The sequence below is a fragment of the Coccinella septempunctata genome, chromosome 7 (assembly GCF_907165205.1).
Source record: "Coccinella septempunctata chromosome 7, icCocSept1.1, whole genome shotgun sequence".
Taxonomy (NCBI): domain Eukaryota; kingdom Metazoa; phylum Arthropoda; class Insecta; order Coleoptera; family Coccinellidae; genus Coccinella; species Coccinella septempunctata.
Genome location: NC_058195.1, coordinates 28,461,671 through 28,478,225, shown reverse-complemented (window position 1 = coordinate 28,478,225; position 16,555 = coordinate 28,461,671). Strand labels below are relative to the sequence as shown.

At 36.5% G+C, this 16,555-nt stretch overlaps 1 protein-coding gene across 9 annotated transcripts; it reads right to left on the bottom strand.

Annotated features, from left to right (window-relative positions):
* Positions 1-3,496: 3,496 nt before the first annotated feature.
* Positions 3,497-6,797, bottom strand: LOC123317936. Of its 9 annotated transcripts, none has more exons than XM_044904568.1 (10): positions 6,591-6,797; positions 6,393-6,494; positions 6,011-6,334; positions 5,619-5,944; positions 5,316-5,551; positions 5,118-5,258; positions 4,519-5,059; positions 4,315-4,468; positions 3,811-3,938; positions 3,497-3,744 (listed from the first exon to the last, which is right to left on the bottom strand). In XM_044904568.1, exons 1-9 carry the CDS (start codon positions 6,781-6,783, stop codon positions 3,931-3,933), a joined length of 2,025 nt encoding a protein of 674 aa, XP_044760503.1. In that variant the 5' UTR covers positions 6,784-6,797; the 3' UTR covers positions 3,497-3,744; positions 3,811-3,930. The 9 variants fall into 9 exon arrangements, with proteins under 9 accessions (XP_044760503.1, XP_044760500.1, XP_044760499.1 ...); XM_044904565.1 differs by having other exon boundaries at positions 3,497-3,757; positions 3,811-3,930; XM_044904564.1 differs by having other exon boundaries at positions 3,811-3,930.
* Between the last annotated feature and the right edge of the window lie 9,758 nt (positions 6,798-16,555).

The window sequence follows — 16,555 nt, the reverse complement described above, 5'->3', positions numbered from 1 at the left end:
TTGAATTGGGTCTCGTAATAAAATAGGTGTTCGTTATACACAGATTGTGTTCTGCACAAAGAGCCAGCAGTCGTTCTCCATTCGAATTAATGCTGTCTGTGCCGTGTTTCCCTATTATTCCCGGCCATAGTTCTGAGTCTTGACATCTGCCCACTCTGGCGTTGAAGTCTCCAAGGAGAATAATTCGTTCTCGTTTTGGGATTTTACTTAATGTAGCAACGAGTGTTACGTAGAAAGTGTCCTTTAAGTTGTCAGGGGAGTTCAAAGTGGGTGCGTATACTGCAATGATGTTCACAAAAGTGTTATTCGCTGCAGGAAAGCGTAGGGTCATTAAACGTTCTGAGATACCAACTGGATTTTTGGTAAGTTTGGCGGCCAGGTCGTTTCTAATGGCAAAGCCTACGCCATGTTTTCTGATTTCGCCTTCCGCCAAGCCTTTCCAGAAAAAAGTATAAGCTTGTTCTACCAAGCTACCTTCGTCCGAAAAGCGTGTCTCGCTTAAGGCAACTATTGCAATGGATGTTCGTTGTAGTTCCTTATCGATTAGGGCAGTACGCCTTTCTGGTCGGTCGGCCTTGGGGTTGTCTAGCAAGGTTCTGACGTTCCATGCTGCAAAAGCTATGTGTTTTTTATTGGTGTTTGTTCGATGATTCACTCGCTCAGGCACCCTCCCCCGGAGATCCGAATGGGAGGGTATTTTACCTCCGGATACAAATTTTGTCCTGTTCGACTGATCCATCTTTTTGTAGGAGCTGCGTTAGAAGGTGTTTAAAAGCTGCACTGGTAACGCTGTCAGTTGAACTTTGGTTGCGGCTACGACTAGATTATCTTGTGGCACAGGTATCCTGAGACGACAAGGTCTGAGACGTAACTTGAGCAACGCAGAAAGCCATTTCCTGCTCAAGCAAATGTTTAGGCTAGGTGATTGTGGGAAACAGAGTTATACCGCTCATGTTCGGTCGCCAGAGCCTCGTTCGTAAGAACAGGGTGCACCGCGAGTAGGTGAGGTTGGCACTTGAGAGGAGAGGCTATAAAACGCATCCTTCCCCCTTACACTCCAAAGGGTGATTCATAGAATAAGAATAGAATAGAATAATTTATTAATCCTGTAAGACATTTAACATGTATAGGACAAGTCAATAAATCAACAATCACATTTTATCATAAAAATATTCACAAACTGAGTAGTAACATTTTTCCAAATGTTTAGCCTTAACTATTTTCTTAAATTCCTTGAAACTAAGCGATCGTATTTCTTTTGGAAGATGATTGAGAAGCTTTACACATTGATACAAAGGGGACATCTCAAAATTAGCAGTTCTGTGCTTTGGAATGGACATAATTGTTTCATTTCTGGTGTTATAATTATGATAAAAAAACACTTTTGCAAAATGGTCCTCATTTTCTTTTGCGTATAGGAGGCACCTTAGTATAAATATTGATGCAACCGTTAGAATATTGTGATTCTTAAAATAAGGCCTTCATGAAGTTCTAGCTGTACACAAGACTGTAGTACACATTCAATAGTGACTGAAGGGGAATCAGATTTCTAACTCGAATGTTTTGGCAGTTATCGCGACTGAAGTGTCATCAGCAAACAAGACCAGTCTTATCACATTCAAAAGAAGGTTGAAATCTGTGAAACCCGATAACAAAAATAGTGCGTTCTTCAAATTAGCCGGCAAGTCATTGACAAACAACAAAAACAGAAGCGGTCCCAGCACGGATCCCTGAGGTACGCCCAAGTTAATATTTTCTTCTTGCGAGAAAGAGTTGCCGACTTTGACAAGGATTTTTCTATTTTCTAAATAGCTTCGAATCCATGCTAGAAATATACCTCTGAACCCAATGTTGTAACATTTATCAATTAGAAACTCGAAGGGGAGGCTACCGAAAGCTCGCGACAAATCGAAAAATAGTCCCGCGACAAAGAGGTCTTTATCGAGGCAATCATGCACAAACCCAACGAAAGATAAAGCTGCAGCGTGAGTTGAGCGACCTGCCCTGAAACCGTGCTGGGCACCGTCCAATATATGAAACTTGTCCAAATAGTTCATCATACGGTTGAGAACAATTTTCTCGAACACCTTGGAGAAGGCACTGAGAACAGATATTGGTCGGTAATTTGCAATATCATGAATATCTTTTTTTTTATAGATGGGAGAAACTATGGCCTTCTTCAAAAGATTAGGGAATACTCCTGAACTCACTGATATATTGATGATATGGGCAAAATGAGGTGCGATTCTGCTCCTATCTTTTTCAATAGACGAGCAGAAATATTATCAATTCCCGAAGACTTGTTATTATTCAACGAATTTACTACATTGATCACTTCGTGGTCCAAAACTGGCAGAAAAAAGAAATTAGAATTTAAAATCGAGGAGGTAGTACAAACGCTAGATAAGCAAGAACCATAATGAAATATTAATGGAATCAACAATTCCGAAGGAATTGTCGTTCCAGTAACGTGAGTTAGTCATGAACTATCATAGGAAATCCCAGAGAAGTCGAAAAATTCAAGTGCAACTGTAGACCGGTTTCGGGATCATTTTCCCTCGTCAGTACAGTATAGCACTGAATCTCTCGATCGAGCATACACTAATTTCTCCCCGGTACGAAATTTCTCGACCAATCAGGAAACAGCACTGTATACCACTTATTTCCTCCCCACGTCGACGATTAGGTCGTCGACGTGTAGGAAAACCAAAATGCACCATAAACAACATAACCTGTATTCCGATAGTGACAGAGTGACAGCGACATGATCAAAACAAAAATGTTTTGATTGTAGCAGGTGGAATATGCTATTCTTTTTCATATTTGCGTGTTATTTTAAGGCCTAAATTTAATTACTTTTGTGGAGAGCAAAGATGTTTGCGTGTTGTTTGTACGTGTGCATATATTTTGTTCTGAATTTTCGAAGACTTGCGGATTATCAAATGAATTCAAAGTTAGAATATATAGATTTGTCATCAATTTTGTAATAAAAAACAAGCAGAAATATTGTAGTAATTCATTTGGGCATTACGATTACGAGTTCAACTTTTCGCAAATTACATACAGTTCGAGTACAATTCAAAAACTCTGAAGTGAAAAATAAAAAATTTTGATTACAGCAATTCGATAACGAGTTACGAATAAGCATGATCCATTATTTGTGAAGCAGTGAAAATAATGCCACAAATAATATTATCTTTTTTTGTATATTTCATTTGATCATCTCTAAAAAATTATGATTCGTACATACTGACAGTAGGTCACTTTGTATTATAAGTGGAAAGGCTCAAAAAATCTGAAATTAATTTCCTACTGAGGAGTAAAAGAAAAAATGTCTCGCTATTGATAAATGTGCTTCATTATTGTTATGTTAGTATTTAGCTGAGATTTGATCATCTCTCTCTGATTAGTACCAAACATACTTAAATTTTGTATTATGATTTGGAAAAACTTAAATCAGTTTCATTCTAAGGAGTAAAGGAAAAAAAAGTCTTGCTATGATTAACATGCTTCTTTATTCATGTTAATATTTAGCTGAGGTTAGTGCAACGGGGAACCATACAATTCTGCGTATGATACAAGAGCTCAGGGAAAAACCTCAGAAGAAAAAACCCTGCCTCCCCGTGTTTACAAAAAAAAACAAAACAAAATTAACAGGAGATATTCAATACTGAAGGACATCTTATCTTGATTCTTCCAAAAAGGGAAATTAGAGTCTTCTCCGAGGTGGTTGAAATTCAAAGTCTGAAATAGAAAGCTGTACAAGATTAAAAATTAATTATGTGTCAAATCAATTAAAAATTGACCAACCTCTTTCAAGTATAGCCTTAAAACCATCCTTACACCAACATGTTGCAATAGAAAAATACATAAGGACTCTTTCAATTCCAATTTTCCTCTTCTAACATTATTTAATTATCTCATTTAGATCTAGAATACTCAAAAAATAAAAGTCAAATGTACATCAAGCTTCTATAAATTATAGGAAAAATACTTCCTTTTTGAAATTCTTTTTATTACCACTACCTTGAATCGTACTTTTATTTGGTGTTAAAAAACATGCTTTATTTGTCGATAACCTTACAACCTTCCATTATATCACCTGTTAGTTAGTAGATTTGAGTAAATGACATGCAGTATTTCAAAAGAAACTGAAAAGGCAAAGAGTCTTCTTCATATTGATCTGGAATTATCAAAATAAGCTACATTTACACATCATACCAAGCCCCAATACATTAGAAAACATACATTTATTCCATAGACAATAAACCTTTTGACTCCACCAACATGATGTGCAACTTGACTACTTCTTACTTGGGAAATACAACTGTTTCTCTATTTTTCTTTTTCTGCTGGTAGAAGCATTATTGCATTGCAAGTTATAAGCGTCTCTAATAATTTTTGCAATGTTACGAAGGGTACCCACATCCAATAAACCAAGCTGCATTCTAGCTTGTTCTAATACAATCTATAATAAACTATGAAGAACCATATGCATGAATCATCACAAAGACTTACATCTTTTGTAGTAGAATCTATTGGATCATTTGTAATTTGACTGGATCCACCTACGACACTCTGGACATCCATTTCATAAGCAGCCCTACTTGTTGATGGTTGACATATATATAAGTTGTTGTCCTCATCATCATCATTTACAGTTCTCACACCTAAAACAGAATCGCTTCTCTCTGCGACCAGAGCAACTGCATGTATATGTTTACACATGGCAGTTTTTATAGTAAACTCTGCACATTGACATCTAAACCTATGGATGCATATTTTGCACTTAATGCAATATAGAGATGTGCAATCCTTATCACACAACTCATTATATGACACAATATAAAATTTATTACTCACGGATTCCGATGGTACTCTAAACTCACCAGTTTCTAAGCATACTACTTTATCGGTCAGTCCATTTTCTGCTTTCGAATGAGCTTCTCGGTTAACTCTGGCCTGGTATTGATTGGCAGAAGGTCTTTCAGTGTCAATAATGTTTTTCCACATCTTTTCATTTACCAATTCCTCCAAAGTGTCCAGTAATTTCTCTACCCTACAATACATTTTATAGAATATGATTATTATTCATGGTGCATCCTTCAAAACAATACCGTAAATTCTGATTTCCCCTCATTTTATTGTACTTCAATACTTTATTCAAGCTTTCTATAGCCATGTTGGTATTAATCCCAACATTTACTCTGTGGCAGTGAGCCCACATCATGATTCTTTCTTCACTTTGGAAATAATAACTGAAAAACATTTATGAAAATCTTCAATTATACTCTTCCACATTTAAAACAACTCACTTCTTTAAATATTTCAAAAATTCATTTTCCTGTCCTTCTTCCAAATGCTTGAAATATTCGTCTTTCATCTTGTGGAATGTTGATACATCAGTCTCCTTCAAAATTTTTCGCATTCTATTTTTCATCTCTTTTTTGTTGTCCACATTCTTCAACTTGTTTCTCCCCTGTATATTCCAATTCTTAATAACATGCCAAGTACAGAGGAGCCTTCTTGGCTTTCTTTCAGTTACCATTGCCTGGAAAATGTATTAAAAATTTAATAGCTGTAACATAAATCCAATATGTAGCTATGTTCTTCAATACCTGACACCATGCATTATAATATTTTATATCATCATCGGTCATAATATATTCTGCGTCCACTGGCTCTCCAATCTTAGATTTCAAAGCATCAAAAAAAATATTTTGGATGGTTTGATCCAGTCTATTCGATAATAAGAAAGCCACCGGGAAACCGATTTTATTCTCATCTTTGACTAAAACTATAGTCAGATCATAATGTCTTGAGTTCGTGCCATGGGTTCCATCGATGCATATTATCCTTTTGAATTGTTTGAGCTTTCTCTCCATATCATCGTTCATGAATCCTAGAGCAAAGTCTTCTGCCTTCAATCCTGGGTAGGTTTCTCCTGATAATTTTACAATTTGTAAAGAAAGAATAGGAATGAAGGCACAATTTTGAATAATATACATACCAATTTGCTTGAACAAAAAAACATAATTTTTTCCTTGACTGTTCCACTCTTTCACTTTTAAAGTGGTGGCAACCATGTCATCATCATGTCTCCTCTTCTCTATGTTGAATTTTCTTATAATATAAGCAAGATCTGCCCTTTTAAGCACATTAATTCTTTCTAGCTTATTGCCGGTTATAGTTCTTGCATCTTCCAAAATTCTTTCTTTTGTGACTCCAGCTGCCAATTTACTAGCAATCATTTCCTGCTGGTCCTTTGTCAAATGTTTAGATCGCAGTAGATCGTCATGACCAACATGTGTTTCAACAAATTTAACATCCACCCCTTGAACATATTCAGTATATCGCTCTAGAGAATACAACTAAAATATTACAATATTTACCTGTATTACATATCTTCACACGAATTCTAGAAGGGCAGAAACCAGAGATTTTGATACTTCCCCCAGTTTTCATGCTGCGTTTGCTACATTGGCTAGTATATCCTAAAAATGGAACAGATAGATGATATTACATTATCGATGGTGAAATAATAATACTTCACTTGTAAATATTATGATGAATAACAAATAGGTACAAACCTGAAAAATTACTACGATTGCATTCATAATATACCACCTGTCCATCGCTGATTTTACGATCTCTTCGTTTTACGTAATCCACATTTCTGTTATCAAGTGCTCTCCAAGTCTCAAATTCTTCTTCATTCTTAAAAGTAAAAAGTGATGTCTTGATACTTAGAGAATGAATCTGCTGTAAGTGATTAATCAGCATATCATGAGACTCAAGAGCTATTTTTTCTTCTTGAGGGCAAATGGGGCATTTTATATGCACTGTCTGTTTTGCAATAGGTTGTTCATTATGAACATCTCGCAAATGGCGATATTTCGCCGAAACACTAGAGTATTTCTTTTTACAGATTTGACAAATCAGTTTATCGCTGAAATATGAGGTTTTAATAATGAATCAATAATATGTATAATAACATAACATAACAGTGAATACATACTTTTCCCCATCCATGTTCAAGAATCTATTTCCTGAAAGCTAAACTACAAGTTAAAAATTGAAGCAATGAAAATTGCTTTAATTTGAAGAAACTCCTGAAATACAAAAGATATGAATTAGAGCAATAAAAATTGCTTTAATTTGAAGAAACTCCTGAAATACAATAGATATGAATTAGAGCAATAAAAATTGCTTTAATTTGAAGAAACTCCTGAAATATAATAGATATAAATTAGAGCAATGAAAATTGCTTGAAGATATTCCAAATATATTCTCAAAATATTCAGTAGCAGCTTTCAGAGCACAAATGTTTGGGCAAGTAAGCAACTATCAGAACAATTCAGAATTGAATGGCGGAAAGAGTGGAAAGACCGTTACAAATTCTTCAAGTTGAAGAATACGACAGAGACAGAGACAACTCCCACTCTCCCTCTCTCTCTATCGTTGTCGCATGACATGTGCTGTTTCCTGATTGGTTCGCATCAGGGAGAAATTAGTGTATGCTTCTCGATCGGAGGATGGTGGTCTTATGCGATCTTGGGACGTCGAGGGAAAATGATCCCGAAACCGGTCTACAGTTGCACTTGAATTTTTCGACTTCTCTGGGATTTCCTATGATAGTTCATGACTAACTCACGTTACTGGAACGACAATTCCTTCGGAATTGTTGATTCCATTAATATTTCATTCTTCCGATGCGTCCGGTTAGGCGCTTGGAGTACTGTATATCTTTTTATACAGTATTCCTTCCTTTTTGTAAAAAACCATAATGTTTGCTCAACTGTTTTTCAGTTACTGAGGAAAAGTATCCAGCAAATATAGCTGCGAGATCTTCTGGGTCAACATAAGATGCTCCATCAATAATCAACTCGACAGGCTTGCAGCCTCTGCTCGATCGGCCAGTTTGGGCATTCACAATACTCCACACTGTTTTATTTCTATTGTCAGATGCTTCAATCGAATTATTATAATACCTAGATTTTGTTTCCTTAATTAATGAGTAGTATGAGGATTTAGCTTTCTTATAATTATTATAAGTGGATTGGCATTTAATGTTATTATACAACCAATAAAGATTATTCAAGTTGCACTTCGCCAAACGAATCTCGGGAGTGATCCATAGTTTCTCATATTTAGCATGATTAGAACTTAAAATAATTGATGGGCAAAATTTCAGAAAACCTCCTTCAATAAGAGATATGAATGCTCCAAAGCATTCATCAACATCACAAGAACAATAAACACATTGAAAATCACAATTTTTGATGTAATGACAAAAATTGTCAAGATTCTGCGGGCTCAGATCCCGGACCAAATTATGTGAATTAGTATGTTCCGGAATGAAACTCAACGGAAACGTAACAGAAAGAGCTCTGTGGCCACCAATATGAGCCTCGTAGACCTCAACATTTGATTTGGGAAAATTCCCACCAGTCAAGACGTAATCAAGCTTGGAGGTGGATGTGTGGCCATTGACATTCGTGAAAACCCTTGTGGGAGCAGTTGATGAGATATGTAAATCGTAGCATTCAAGTAAGTCTAAGAATACAGTTCGATTAGGACATTCATCTTTTAAATAATTCACATTCATATCTCCGCAAACAAGCATTATGCCACCTGATTTGGAAACATGATCAAGTGTGTACGATAAATGTTCAACAAACGAAGTAAAATTACCTGAGGAAGATCGATAAATACTAAGAATAATATATTTGGATTTCATAACCTCAACTATATTTCCACACACTTCAAACACCACTTCCTCAGAGTATCTCGACACGGACAGTTTCTTTGTGGGTAATTTCTCTCTCACATGGATTATGCATCCTCCATGATTCCTGCTGGGAGGACAATATGGATCAGCTTGAACATAACCAGGAATAACCATTGTTCTAATATTTTTAGGACTACACCAGTGCTCCGCAATGCTGATAATGTCCGGTTTTTTTTCATTGACGTGGACCTCGAGAATATCCAGTTTATTAGAAAGGCCTTGAACATTCATTTGGGTTATCGTTAATTCTTCTCTAATGTGCGAGGAACCATTCGGTCCGGAGGACGATTGGCCTTTCTCGGTTGAAAAGAAAGATTTATAATAGCCTTGTTGGGCCAATTTGATCCATTGAGTGCTTTCTCGTACTCTGAACTTGGAATGAGAACCTTGAATGAGGAATAGCTTTCCGGAAATTTGGACTTAAGTTTCTCACATTTCACTTCGGAGAAATTACTTTTTAAAAACTGTTGAAGATTTTCAGCTGTGGTCTCGGGTTTCAGATTGGAAACATGGAAAGTTTTGAACTTTTCTATCCCCTCAACAGAAGTATCCCCTGAGCCACTTCCGACCACGAGAGAACGATTACGTTTAGTTGACTTCCTACGTGAAACAATGTTCCAGTCATCTCCCTTACTTTGTGTTGTTTGTGATCTCTGCTGATTCGATTGATCGTAATTTTTAACAGTCTCAGAATGAGTAGCTTCACCAGTAGCTCGTAGTTCCTTAACAGATGAATCAGTTCGGGAATTACCGCTGGCATTCGAATTTGCGATTTTGGTGGTAGACAGATTCGTGTTATATTCACAGAGTTCTACTTCATCTCCCGCACTCACCGGTAGAATATGTGCAGGTGATTCATCATCTCCATTGATAACAGTTGGAATTATGTTGATTTGTTTTTTAAGGTTTTCGATTTCATTGTTCTTATCGATTATTTCCGTTTCAAGGGAAGATATTTCATATAATAAAAATAAGTACACTTTCCAGTAGTATCCGAAATTGGGGATGTTTCACACGTATTAGATTCACTTTGACTTGCGATAATTTTGTCACAACATTTTTTGTATCTATTAGCACAACTAGGGTGATAAACTTTGGTACAGATTTTGCACAATATTTTTAATAACAGTTCGCTTACAGATACCACATTCAGGTATCGATATTTGCAGAGACTCGTTAATTCCAACTTTCTTACTCGACGACATGATGTCGAATGTATTGGGACATAGGCTAAGGGCAGATTGTTTGGACCAAAATATGGCGACAATAAAATATTGCTTTGGAAAAAATAGAGGGCGTTAAAGTTGTATTATTTTTTTCGTTTTTTGCTAATAATTTCACTGTATATTTTTTCATCCTTTTTTTGAGGAAAACAAAATTGAACAGTTCAGAGCATTGGAAGGGGATTTGAAGAAACGATTTATTTATTTTATTCATTTATTTGGACGATAAAGCATAATTAAAAACAATGTAACATAAAAAGAATAAACTTAAATTAAATGTTCTACGTGGCCTCCTCCGACTTCTATGCCTTTTCTAATTCTTTTAATAAAGGACTTTCGAACTTCGAAGAAAATATTATTCTGTCCCCTTATAAAAAATTCAACTTTAACGCCCTCTATCTTTTTTCACAGCAATATCTACGTATTTCCAATACGTACCTTGCTAAACTTGCTATAAAACTGTTAGATGTATCCGTCCCGCCCGTTCATCTGAGATTTGGTTTTCGACCAAATCGAGGTACGGTGGACCTGCGACAGCTACAAGAGAATCAGGCCCGTGAATAACAATCAAGGATCTATACAGCGTTGTAAGTAAGGCCTTGGTATCGGTGAATCGGAGAGCGCTATGGAAAATCATGGGACGGCTTGAAGTACCCGAAAAATTCTTAGCAGTGTGAAAGCCTTCATACTAACAACACCGCTAGAAATCAGCATAATGGCTCTACAACCAACCATTTCTTAACCAACTCTGGAATAAAACAAGGCTACGTGTTAGCGCCATTACTGTTCAATATTTTCGCCATAGCTGTCTCGATAATTTATGATATGAGTGTGCCTGTTAGAGATGTTGGAATAAGATTCAGATTTGATGGAGGATCTGTAGGTCACGGTTGGATCTCTTCACTCACAGGAGGGCACACAGTCGCAATTAGCCCTAAGAAATTATAAGTCTGTTCGAACCGTTTTTTTGTCTTTTTGTAGATTTATTCCCGGTAACGGGATACAGCAGCAATGAATGAATGGTTTTGCCTCAATTTCCAACAACAAAGAGTGATAGTTCAACAGTATCTTATTCTGAAGTTGTAGTTCTTGATTATCCACACAGAAAACTGAACGGCATGCTGAAGAAATGAAAGTTCTATATTCTTTCTCGAAACTATTACACCAATAATTGCTTATAAATACGGCACATTCGTAAGTCGTAGGAATGTATTCAAATCATTTTCAAAAATATCAGCAGAGGAGAAGTGGAAAAAGTGCTGCTAAAAAAACTCCCTTCAAAACACATACAGTAGAAGCCCCATTATCCGTACTAATTGTTGTCTTTAGGGTAAGGCATTCGGATAATCGGACGAGAGGAAGGACTATTGTACATATCATTGCAAAAATCATTATGTATATATTTATTCAGGAAAACAAAAATATCACTCAGCAAAACAATAAATATTCAAAAAAAAAAATAATAAATTTACTAAATTCCTCTCAAATATTTACTATGTAGATAGGTATGTGTATTGATTTCATTTTGGGTTGAAATATTCCGTGATTTTCATTTGAGGTCGCGTATCGGGGACGTCCGTATAATAGGGAATTCTTATAACACTGGTCCGGATAATGGGTTTTTAAAGTATAAGTACTATACGGATACGGTTTAACATTAACGCAGCTACAGCAATAGGTTCAACTGGCGAGAGTATATCTCATCAGGCCTTCAAAAGGCTCAAGGAGCTCATCATCACAGGTGGGTTCGTACCATGGGGAAAAACAGTGTGACTCTTGGCTTTCTCGATCGATCGGGGAAACCAGGACGTTTTTGGCTAATTATAAAGAACGAATTATAGTTGTCAGAGCTGATGATAAGGGTAACATTACAGTTATCATGGATAGGGACGAATACTTTAACAAAGCACTCAACTTGCTTGGTGATTTAAGTACATATAAAGTTTTAGCGTCTGATCCCACTGTTAAAATACAGAGCAAGAACAATAGATTGGTAAAAGTTCTGCTTAGAGAGAATATAATAACTGAAGAAGAAGCTAGGACGTTAATTACAAACAATGGAGTAACCCCTAAAATGTACTTTTTACCAAAAGTTCATAAGGAGCAGCTTCCACTCAGATCAATATTGAGTTTTGTAGGTTCGCCGATTTTTGCTCTGAGCAAATTTATTTCTCTGACACTGAGACCAATTTTTGTTAAAGATGAATCATATGTAAAGAACTCTTTCGAACTTTTCGACTCTATAAATGAATTTCAGTTGCCACCTGGCTATAAGTTGGTGTCCCTTGATGTGATATCCCTTTTCACCAATACCCCTACTGATTTAGCCTTAGATATAATTGAAGATCGATGGCGCCTTGTTGAGAACAAGTCCTTTGATTTTGCAACTTTTAAACTCCTTTACGAATTTATCATTGATAGCAGTTATTTTTCTTTTAATAACACCCTTTATCTGCAGATCTTTGGCTTTGGTATGGGAGGTTGCATTTCTTCCATATGTGCTGAATTAGTAATGTCTCGGTTGCAAAGGGTCTCTATTGATAAGTTACCTTTTTTTGTGCCAATTTTTCGTAGATATGTAGATGATCTATTGATGTACCGATCGATGGTAACGATGAGGTTCTGCTGGTCTTTAACAGTTTTCATCCCCGTTTGCAATTTTCTCTAGGAAATGAACATGATGGTAGCATAAGTCTTTTAGACCTTAAGATTCAACGTGACGAATTGAACTTCCTAACTGTTGATTGGTTCCATAAGCCAACTTTCTCTGAACGTTATATAAACTTTTTCTCTCATCATCCGCTCGTACATAAAATCAGCATTATCCGAAACTTGAAATACAGGGCGTTACACCTGTCTGATGAGTCATACTGGGGAAAAAACTTAGAATACGTAAGATCGATACTTCTTAAAAATAGTTATCTCTATTGTAAACCGTATTCTCGGTGAGGGTTTTCCGATTAGTGTCACAGGTACTTCTCAGGATGTTGTTGGCGTTGGGGATGTCCTGTCGAGGAAATTCTGTGGACTGGTTTACGTTAAGTCCCAATCGGAAAGATTGGCGCAGATATTACGATCTGATGATTTGCATGTGGCTTTCAGAAAAAAAACACCGTGAGCATTAATTTTTTCACCCGTATTAAGGACGTAACTCCGGTTTCGTCACAGTCTGGCATTGTTTACATGATTAGATGTAATGATTGCTCCCAAGTATATGTTGGCCAGACTGGCAGATATTAAAAAATTAGAGTTGAGGAGCATAAACGTTCAGTTAGTCTACTGTAATGAATTCCAGTTTTCTGAGAAAATTGGAGTTCATGTTAGTGCATGCCTTTCATTTCACATTTCCGCTTTTGAAAATATTTAATCCTCAAATATTCAGTACATTCATTCCGATAGGCAGAGTAAATGTAAAAAACCGTTTATCTGTGTTTAACGTTGTTTTTCTTGCATGCCGTTGAAGATTTTGACGTTTTTCTGATGTTGATATGCGATAGACCGGAGCTGACGACGTTTTTCACTCTTGTCGCATTCTGGAATTTTCAGATTTTTAATGTGTAATGGATTTGCCTATAAAAGCAGATTTTCCCCCGCGACGGCCTTTTTTTACTCTTTTGTCACTTTTACGCACTGTACTCTCTTTTCTCTGCGATTCGACTTTAATTTTGTGCACGACAAGTCGTTCAACGAATTTAGGAATAATTTTGTGTTGCGAGGGTTAGTGCTCTTAGGAATTAATGTTTAGTTTTCGTTTGTTCTCTGCGAGTGCCTGAAATAAAGGAGGTAGGTCCCCGTCTTTACCGTTCAGTTTCTTTATTAGACCTACGCCGGTTACTTCTTTGACACTGCTGTACTGTATCGCTTTCTGTTGTCTTTTATCGTACTTTACCCTGTTTCGCGAGTCTGACTTTTCCCTTCGCTATCAGTCATGGTACGTAAGCCCTTGGGGTAGTGAAGAGAAAGTCCTGTCAACCCCCTGTTCGCGTTTCGCGGTGTTGAAACCGAAATCTCTTCTTTTCTATCAGTCATGGTGCGTAAGCCCTTGGGGTAGAGAATAAGAGATACCGCTCGTCGTCAGTGAAATCCCGTAGTTGCGCTAAAAATAGACCTTTTCTTCGCTTTCAGTCATGGAGCGTAGCCCTTGGGGTAGCGAATAAAAGTCTCGAATAGATCCGCCCTGGTTGTGTTTCTTTTCATTTCTGGAGAAATACAATTAATTACATCCCGATACCGCATAGCAAGTCATTTCACTTCGCGAGGTCATCCTTAGTATCCATTTCGTCAGTTCTGGTTGGTGCATTTTATTGAACAACCATTGATTTTTCACTGTACCCGGTATAAACTATATATATAAAATAAATATAAAAGTGCCCGTGATCGGATCGAATTTCCTGAATGTATGTTTGCCTATCGATTCGCTCATATTTCATACCTACACATATTTCCGTTGTATATATAATCAGTTTCCGAAGGTGTGAATAAACTGGTACATAATTTGATTTTGACTACTTCGTTATCGCTACCACCCTAGATAACAGCGAACTCTGTCTCCGACTAGCAGCTACTCTGGTAGGTTTGCTATTCTTCCTAGTGAAAAGAATAGCTAGCGCTCGAGATAAGTTTTCTCCGAGGAAACCATGTTACACTACCTATCACCAACCCTAAGACTGCACTAGCTCTCCACAGTGAGTCAAGTGGACATCGCTTTGATTTCAATGATGTTTTTTTGGAGAGGCATCATTTCCTCGGCAAACGGTTGTTGCATGAGATGTTTCAGATCAAGGTTCATGATTCTGTCAATTCCAGAGCTGACATACAGCACCTTTTCAAAATATACCATAATTTATTGAAGAAAGTAAGGAAGAAAACGTAAAGATTTCTTTGTCCGCTCACATTTCTCTGTGTTTGTTTCCACATGTTCCCCATCTCCGTTAGTTGTCAATGTTTCTACTTCGATGAGAGGATAGGTACCATTGTTTAGATCTTCATGAATTTCATAAATATTCTTATTTTTTCAATGACAGTGGGAAAAGCAATTTCATCCTGTAAGTATCAATTGATCTGTTATTCTTTGTTTTCCTAGTCATTTTACCATCTAATCTATTTATTTATTTATCAAATTATTGATATTTGTTTACATATATATGTACATATTCTTCCATATATAATTTTTTATTTTTTTTCTTCTCCTTCTCCTCTGTACTGTGCTTTTTGGTTTTGACTCTAATGGCTTTATTTTTATAACTTTTTGTAATTTTATGCGATTTGTTATTTTTAAGATTTTCGTCATTCTCAGATCAATTTTTAAGAACTGTCTATTATCCCCGTATTATTTTGTACTTTTGTCTCACTGTCGTGAAGGGAGAGACTTTTGGAATTTTATATGCTCATTTTCAGTGCCCTGATGATGGAAATATAATTTCCGAAACGTCGGCTAGTTTGGAGGTTTGATTCTCGAATATTTCGACCTTTTTCACCACCATCCCTATACCAATATTAAAGCTTTCATCAAAACATATTCGAAGACTTCATGATGAATGAAGAAAAAAATAAATAATTATAGGTCCATAACTTGTCCTTCAATTGCACTGGAAGGAATATCATCTCTGCGTCAAAAACCTTCTGCTGATCTTGGTGGAGGATCACCCTCGTCGTTAGAAATGCCTTCAGTAGTAAATTAATAATAGCCAATTCTTGCTTTTCATTCGGAGGGTCTTTCGACCAGGTCCAGTCTTCCAAGTGATGATTCTTCTGTTCTTCAGTTGTTCGAGGGATACTACAGGACCCTTATGTTGGGGAATAATCTCCCATAGATATACCAGTGGTTATTCAGTAGAAAATTGAAAAAACGAAGTTCTTCAGCCTATGAATACAAAAAAAAATATTCATTCTATTTCTACGTGATTTTTTCACTGCAGCTCAGATAGTCTGTCCATCACACTTCCAGTTGGAAATTTTTTTGCCAACTAGACATTTACACCCTGTAAATGGAATACTATCTGTAATGAATGAAAACACCGTAGCGATGCAATTGCAAAAATTCTCTTCTTGCTTTCATATTTGCAAAATCTTTTATGAACTTTCTTGTATCCAAGCTGTCCAAAATTTCATGTTCAATTGAAACTATAGCTAAATTACCTACTTAGTCTTTACTGAAACATTGTTGAAAGTTGATCATGAATAATTTTTGATTATTCTTAATTTTGAAAAGGATCTTTCACCAGATGTAACTGAAAAGCCATATATGTCGGTACTTGGTTTTTGGATCTACTTACTAAAACTTCATTACTGTGTTCATATTGAAATTGTGTTGGTTTTTTTCTTGGTCGGACTGTTTCTAAGTTGACTTGGAAGCTTCTGCTAACACAATTTCAAAATGTTCAGCCGTGCGATATTGTATGAACTTATCAATCACTCGATTTGTCGCCCCCTTGACGTGCCGCACTTGTGGAGTGCACGCCCGCTTACGGCGCCGACGGGACTGTATGTTCGTTCAGTAAAATAAATATCAGTCCGGTGACAGTTTTCTAGGAAAGAACTT